The sequence below is a fragment of the Anguilla anguilla genome, chromosome 11 (genome assembly GCF_013347855.1).
Source record: "Anguilla anguilla isolate fAngAng1 chromosome 11, fAngAng1.pri, whole genome shotgun sequence".
Lineage (NCBI taxonomy): Eukaryota > Metazoa > Chordata > Actinopteri > Anguilliformes > Anguillidae > Anguilla > Anguilla anguilla.
Window position 1 is genome coordinate 21759851 of NC_049211.1, and position 8170 is coordinate 21768020.

Consider the following 8170-nt stretch of genomic DNA (forward strand, 5'->3'; position numbering starts at 1 on the left):
GGAAGTGAAGGGTCCATATATTTAAAAGACTCAAAACGGTAGAAAACAAAGCAAAGTGGAACAAAAAATAAGGTTGTATAAAGTTAAATCAGACAGCTGGCCAAAAGCACAGCTGTAGTAACAAGAGTGGTGAGATACACAAAAGACTTCAAAGCACTTTTTGCGGAAAGTAACAAGCCTTGCATCTACATCAGGGCAAGACTAATTAAAAACAAGCTTAACCTATGCCGAGGAACATCATGCAGCCTTTATAAAGGTACCCATAAACTGCAAATCAATGTTAGTGCCTATTTTTTCATTCTTCCCCAGATGTACAAGTCTTTTGCCAAATGAGCCACTCGCAAGTCCATCCTGTTACTTCTTGAAAGACGACACTGATACACTTGAGGCCATGTAAAAGAGATTGCTTCAAAGGAAAATATACCTGCTAAAAAAGTAGGTCATGAGCTACACAGGATGAAGAGGAAAGAAAACATATTAAACATGCCTAAAAGCCTCTCTTCTATCTCACAGAGCACCCACGTCAGTCAGAGGCTTGTTCTCGTTGTAGAGCTGTTATTCTGAGGAACTAAAGATGCTGTGAAACAGAAAACACACGTTTTCTCACTACCCCGCTATCCTTATACACTCAAAACACTAACAGCTTTTCCCAGTTCCTTATTTTCAAAGCACTGCAAACCAAAGCACTGACAACGGGTTTTTGCTAGTGCTCTCCTGTTCTAATGGATCTGCACTGGGAGGGAACACAGTGCCATCCACATTTCACCTCATGGTGCCCGATGAACCTGAAAATTCTGGACACTGTTCTGATCTATTTTAACACAATTAAATTTAGTTTCTGGATGAAATGTAATAAAACTTTGGTGCGTGGGTTAGTTGAACTCCAGCAGCCATAGCAAGAATTAATGAGGAATAACGGGAAAACAACTGAGCGTTCTGAGAACACAGAGTCCATTAAAAACATTTTTAATTAGACGGGGGGGGGGCGGGGGGGAATACCGGAAAAACACAATAAGATACTTCATCGTAACTGTGTGGAATGTGGTCTTAAAGACTTGTATATTAAATTGTTGAATTGAAGGAATGAACACTAATCAAAATGTACACCAAAAGAACAAGGTGCACGAAACCACATGAAAATGCCGCGTGAAGGGAACACAAACTAATACTACTAAGTAAAACACACTGAAACCAGTCTGAACCAACAGAACAGAGAAAGAAAACATAACTAGACATCTTATGCCACCTAATGCACAAGTATTTCTGTTTTCAACAGATTAAGAAAATACACAAAATGAAACTACAAATAAAATGTCATTTGCAAGTACTGCAAATGTTTTGTTATTTTCATCTATTTTCACAACTAATAAACTGGCAAAACAGGTTGGCATCTAATGCCTTTGAAGTTTGAGAATATGTACAAATCAATAACATTCAATAGCCTTCAAACTTAGAATTGCCACTGCAGTTTTGTATCCATTTGCAATGCCCCCTGGGAACATATTGTACAGGCAGCGGCTGTTATGCAATACTGGTATTCCTCGGGCGACTACAGACCCAAACTAGTTGATACAAAAATATAAACGTCACGTCTCCTCTGCAAGCTACTACAGCAGGGACAGAGCAAGGTCTCTATGGTTTACACATTTTGCATGTGGTGGACTGTGCAGTGAGCATGGTTAGAATGTTACTAGCAGGCACACAGTGGGGCGGTGGTTACAGGCCATACAGCCGTGCAGTAGTGCTTCTCAGAGTGGCGAAGACGGTGGAGAGGGGCTCTCCCTTCAGGATGCTGATTTCTCGTAGTGTGTGGATAGCCAGGCCTGGATGTGAAAACCTGCTAACAGTCTTAGAGACCTGAGAAGATAATGCATAAACAAAGAATGGTGGACAGAAGAGAGAGATGGCGAGACATTTAGAGACATTCTTACAATGAAATGTATATTGAAGTTGATACTACACTATACACAACACATCCAATTAGTTTGGTAGCAACACAAACTAAATAATACAAATCCGATGCTCATAATAATCTCATATAATACTTTCCCTTCTAAGTTCTATGAGATTAAAATCATCTGATAAAGTAATACAATGTAACAGTGAATTCCACACAACAAATCACAAAATTACAAGCTATCCCCTGACCAATAGTGACAACCATATATTTATTATTGAGATGTAACATGCTAGTTTCACTGATTGTACAATACCTGTCTTGGGAGAAAGTACGGGGCATCAGTCTCAACCACAATTCTGTCAAGGGGTATTCTCCTGACTGCCTCCTTGGCTTCCACAGCTCTGGGGTAGGTGATCAGGGCGGTGAACCCCACTGACAGATTGGGGAATTCCTGGAGGAATGGCTCAATAACCTCATAGTTGTTTGTGAAACAGTGCCTGTTTCCAGAGAAAATTAAGTGCAATGAACATCCAGGGAAGGGATTGTCAGTGTTCATTAGGAATTCAATTACAAGGGCTAGAACATTAATTTTATTTTAAAGGCCAAACCATTACTTTTGAATAAAGTTGGCAAAATATCTGTAATGTGTATTTTCTATTTTATTGTTTTATACAACTTAACCTTTAAGAGATAGAACAGAAGTGGCCAATGGTACTTCACTAATATGGTTCCTCAACATTTCACCCATATGCTTCCACTAACCTACTACTGTCTCCTAACACAGATGTTACCGTTAAAGTGGGTAAAGCCGTGACCTCACCCACCTGTGTATTTTATAGTCCCTTGGCACCTCCTTTTTCATAATTTGTAAAAGGTCTTCGTCCGCATCTCTGCAGTGTATCACCAGAGGCTTCCTCATCTCCACACCCAGGCGGAGCTGACGCTCAAACACCTGCAGGGAACGTGGGAAGACGGGACCATCAAGCCTCACTTCACACAGGAAGGACATTCCCACAGACAGGAACATTCTCAAGTGACCCTTCCCAGTACCTGCTTCTGAGTAACGACGTCCGTGGTGCACTTGTAGGAGTATTCCAGTCCGATCTCACCAAACGCAATAGCCTTGGGGTGACGCATGGCTGCCAGGATGCTGCGCTCGTGGACTTCATTGTACTCCTTGGCGAAGTGTGGGTGGCAACCGAAGGCGCCCCAAACCAGCTCCTCCTTCAGAAGGCTCTCCCAGATCCAGTCCTTCACCATGATCCGCGGGTTGCAGAAGTCCGCGATGCAGCCATGGAACTCGGGCGGGAAAGAGCTCTGGTGGAGGCTGCGGAAGCGGGAGAAGGTCCCATGGAAGCCCAGCTTGCCGTACAGCATGTCCAGGTGACAGTGGGTGTCAATGAATCCCATCTGCCCCTCCCTCAAGCCAGGAGTAGGAGGTGCCCAGAGAGGCTCCGCCTCCAGGGACACCCGTCTGGTCCGTTCCTGTGTGGAATCCCTAAACGGCTGAAAGTGAGCAAGGCCAGAGTCCGAGTACCTCCTTGACTTTCCGTCGGACGGAGGGAGTGATGAGCTGGGGAACATGCTGTAGAGGGGGACCCTGGACTGGAATGAATGTGAGCTGGAGCTAGATTTGTTGCTGTAGACTGGCAGAGCAAAAGGGTCAGAAGCCTGATTTATATTACCTTGGCACTGTTGGCTGCCAGCTGTACTCATCACAGAGGACATACCTGAGGTCTGGACACTTTGAAATGTGTTTGGAGAAGGAAACTGGACTCCGGCACTCCATGTTTCTGGTGAGATGTCACACAGGGAATAGAATCCACCACTGCTCCACACATTTGGAGAGTAGCTGAAGGATAACTGACTGGTGGAATCCAATGTGTTTGGAGAGGGACAGCAGGGAGACTGGACTTGTTCTCTCCACGTGTTTAGAGAGGGGTCACTAGGTTCTCTAATTAATGTGCTTGATGCCAAGGGGTTGCAGGGTGGCTGGACTCCACCACTCCATGTTTCTGATGGTTTGTGGAGCATCATGAAGTGAGGCAGGGGCTTGGCCACATATTCGAGGGGCGGAAGTATATCATCACAGCAGTGCTCATTTGATTGAGTGCTTGTGACCCATTCCTCATCCTGGGAAAAGGTTTGAACCTCCACCGGGTCATCCACGTCAGACCAATCTGGCTCCTCAAAGTCCTCTTTCAAAATTATTTTCTGGGGAAACAATAGATTCCACAGGGGGTTAAACAGATTTTACAGATTTTAGAGTAATTAAAATTCAACACTTAATATGTACATCATTCATTTGCAACCAATTATCTTAAAAAGCTAATTTGCTAATTTCTTTTAATTGCATTTTTGATAGCTGATTGGCATCCAATGTTTGAATAATCAAACACTAACCCTCACTCTCCAGTTCATAATGTGCAAATAATGACTGGCAGCAAACAGACACCAACAACATTAGAAAGTTTGAGGTCCTGAGTGGAAGAGGAGCTTTGTCACATTTTCAGCATTATATGCATTATGGAGTTCCCTGTAGCACTGATGAAGAGAACTTAGCACAGAGGTTCCACGATGGTTTTTCTTTGAATTCTTCATTTTCCACAAATGGCTCTGCTTCACTGGCCTGTTTTCCACACTTTCTGCATTTAGAAGCTCAACAATTTCAGCTGTAGGTCCATCAATAAAGCAATACAAAATGTAACATCTTTCAAAAGGAACCAATTTCCACAGTACATTACAGATCAATAAAACATTTGTTTTTTGGGAACTGATTTGACTGAAAATCTGTAACTTAATAAAAAATATTGATTCAGTAGCTGTTTCTGATATAATGTGGAATCAAGAGCAAACTATTGCTCAAACGACAGAAAAATTTCCAATTAAAATTAACAGCTCATTATACTTCCAGAATTGCAATCAAGTTTAGGAATAAAGCCATTATATGAGGGGGTTCTGCAGGACCAGGGAACCTCTGTCTTAGGATTCTGCTCTATATGAACGCAATGCAATTGGCCATTTTGCAATCATGCGTCATGATTATGGATGACTATACACAGGAACATTCAGAAATGGCCTTTACCATGGAAAATAAGCACAATTTATTTTGATGAGTAGAGGAAGGAAAATTAGAAAATACCTACCCTTGTGTCCTTCCCAGCCAAAACCATGTCATTTTGCTGGTCTGTGTCAATGTACTCTAAGGTGTCGTGGTCTTCAACGTGCTCACCCACAGGAGACTCCATTTTGTTTGTTAAGGAGTGATCAAAATGCATGCCGTGGGCAAGCTCAAGATCAGGCATCTCCTCACTGGTGTCCAGGGATAACTCTCCATCTTGGGGCCTTAGTGCTGTAGAGGAGCTTCTCTCTGCACAGTATTCAACTTCCATTGGCTTCTTCACACCTCCCACAATGGCAGCTGTCAGAGCCTTAGTGTATATTGTTTTGGAACCACCCCCTGGACTCCTGCTTTTGTGCTTCTCACCACTAGGAGGAGATTTTAAAACCTTTCTCTCTAAGGATTTCAAGGATTCGTTCAAGGTGCATGGGTTGTCCACCTCAGCTTCCTGGAGAGTCAATGAACATGACATGAAAACAAGACCAGGTTAAAACCTAGTATATGGCTGGACCTAACACACGTGATCTGGCCGACCAATGGTGTGACTTCATAACTCGGCCGACCAATGGTGTAACTTCATCACTCACTCAGTCACTCACTCACTCACTCAATCAGTCAGTCACAGACATTCGCGTTTGTAGGGCTGGCCCCGCTGTTGCGGTCCAGCCAAAAATCAATAAAAGGAAAGTTGGCTTTTGAGTATTCTCAATGTCATTCTCAATCTTTTTGCATCATATAGGCTATGCCGAATTTTAGAATTTTAAAGAATAAGACAAAATGTGAATTTGAAGGGGGTGAACACTTAAGGCATTGGATCAATGTAGACCAGGTTGGGCTCATAGTATCAAATGGTGATGAGCTGACAAGTGAGGTTAGCTTTCTTTTGAAAGAGGTATTGCATAAGTACTAACTGTATTAATCTCAGTCAAATATAATTTAGCATCAACAGAGCAGTATTTCTTTCGTAATCTTACTGTAAGACTAAAGTTAAATGTATTCAAAACATGCAATTGTGAAATTGATAAGTGTCACAAATGTGATTGTATCTGATTCTGGTTCAAACTTACTTTATGAGGGGAAAAAACCTTGCTTTCCCTGTGAAATAGCTTCCTACGGTCTTTCCGACCTCTCCTCCTCCTGACTGGAGTCTTTACAGGTGGGCAGCTAGAAGCCTTCCGTTTATCTGGTGATGGGAAAGGCCTCCTTGGAATGTCCAAGTTCTCCAGGTCATTCGAGTCTGTGGAGCCCTTTGACACGTTCAGGGAATCTGAGCAGACTTCTTCATTGGGGTCACGGTGCCAAAGGGTTGGTGTAGCTACTCCCATGCTGTTCTTCCTGTATTTAGTAGGTGACCATAACGCCGATTTTAACCATTTAAATTTCACCTTCTTCCTATCTTCCATTTCGCAATACCTGTGCTGTATTAGAAGACAAAAAGATCCCCACAGGTTTTCTAGGAAATCACGCGCTTTTAAGAGCTCAATGGTAATCATGAAACACATTACCTAACCAATTACATTTACCTGGCTAAATAACATGTTTACCCTCTGGATGTAGCCTTATAAAACCAAGGTTCGCAAAGAAAGTTAAACGGATCATCATTTGCGATTTTTCCAAACGACAGAACAAGATCCATGGTACCAGCCTCAGGCAGAATTACTCTTTAAGATGATTATGGCTGCAGTCCAAACAATTTCATTAACGGTTCATTTTATTCATCCACAAGCACAAGTGTCTCCAAGCACACAACGACTAAAAACTTTGGGGTAGCATGACTGTAACCAAGTGTTTTCTAAATGAGCAAACAACCATATAGCTACCTGGCTATCATTGCGCATTTTATTATTAATGGGACATCCTGAACACTGTATTTTTAACGAGCTACCTCATGTGGTTAACAGTAGTTAGCTCGCCAACATCAACTTAAACCGTCGTCCTGTCAACTATTCCTGATCACCGACCATCTTCAGGTACTGCTGCACAGCTTGTGCGCCTGATTATGGAATCAAACTTAGCTAACTAAATAAGTCAACCCATTTGTGATTAAATCATGTTGTATTTATCAATTGTTGTCAACTCGTAAAGCTAACGTAGTAAACTGACGCGCGTGTTTAAACCATTTTCATTTGTGAGTAGTTATTAGCAATAAAGCTATGGGTAAGTTAACTCGTATGCGTTCAGACCATGTGTAATAGTTATTTATCTTGCAACATGTTTGGAAATGAACTTGGAGAATAAGGTTATCCTACCTGTACCTGCACTCGACCACTTACAGCTAGACGCTAGCTAGCTGACGCCTACCGACTTCCACGTGTGTATGGGCCTGAGAAGTCAGGTCGTCATCCCCTTCGCTTGCGCTACCATTTTCAGGACTTCCGGATCAAAAAAAAAAAAAAAAAAGGGAACGTTGTCTGTTTCTATTCTGTCTTCTCCCTCCCACAGGCAAAAAAAAAGGAATGTAGCCAACTCAAATTCACGCTGCAGATCTTATGTCTGTATACAATTCTGGGCTGTTCTCGAGTCTTTCCTTGAAGTTTTTTTTATTCCTTCTGAAGAAACACAGCACACCAGAACCCCTGGGGGTCAGAGAGCCAACATGGCCACAAAGGACACAAGAACCATAGTTTCATTTTTTTATTTTAAGTTTGAATATCAAACTGTGACATTTACTTGAAATCATCAATTGTAAGTCTTAACGTGTATATAAATAATGGTTATTGAGGGCCGCCAGTTGCAATTTTAGAAGCAGTTCCAGTTCCGAGTGGAAACCAACAGGGTGCATTTTGGTTTTGTTACGTGTGAAATATTTTAGTGAAGGTGAAGATTACTACTGACCGGGTTTAATAATTATGTGTCCAGAATTGTCACCTGTGTAGTTGGAAGAAGAAGGAAACTTCCATTTTTGTAAAGGTATTCTATAGCTGAGCTGGATCATGGGGTTTAAGTGAGGGAGGGGTAGTGGCAGAAGTGGTGGGATAAAAGACATGAAAAACAAAATTATGCAGAATGCTAACTTTGTTTTAAAACTATCGAAATAACTTAAAACTGTTCAGGAAAACTGTCCTGAACAGTGAAGTATAATGGGTAAGGAACTGGTCTTGTAACGTAAAGGTCATAGGTTCAATTCCCAGGTAGGACACTGCTATTGT

At 42.1% G+C, this 8170-nt stretch overlaps 1 protein-coding gene across 7 annotated transcripts; it reads right to left on the reverse strand.

Moving 5' to 3' along the window:
* On the reverse strand, window positions 1-7429 carry tatdn2 (TatD DNase domain containing 2). Of its 7 annotated transcripts, XM_035380948.1 has the most exons (8): window positions 6545-6861; window positions 6089-6439; window positions 5047-5469; window positions 3631-4114; window positions 2951-3546; window positions 2725-2852; window positions 2214-2397; window positions 1-1857 (listed from the first exon to the last, which is right to left on the reverse strand). In XM_035380948.1, the coding sequence occupies exons 1-8, from the start codon at window positions 6557-6559 to the stop codon at window positions 1717-1719; spliced, it is 2322 nt and encodes a 773-aa protein (XP_035236839.1). In that variant the 5' UTR covers window positions 6560-6861; the 3' UTR covers window positions 1-1716. The 7 variants fall into 7 exon arrangements, with proteins under 7 accessions (XP_035236839.1, XP_035236841.1, XP_035236837.1 ...); XM_035380950.1 differs by lacking the exon at window positions 6545-6861 and adding an exon at window positions 7277-7429 and having other exon boundaries at window positions 2951-4114; window positions 6089-6356; XM_035380946.1 differs by lacking the exon at window positions 6545-6861 and adding an exon at window positions 7277-7429 and having other exon boundaries at window positions 2951-4114.
* Between the last annotated feature and the right edge of the window lie 741 nt (window positions 7430-8170).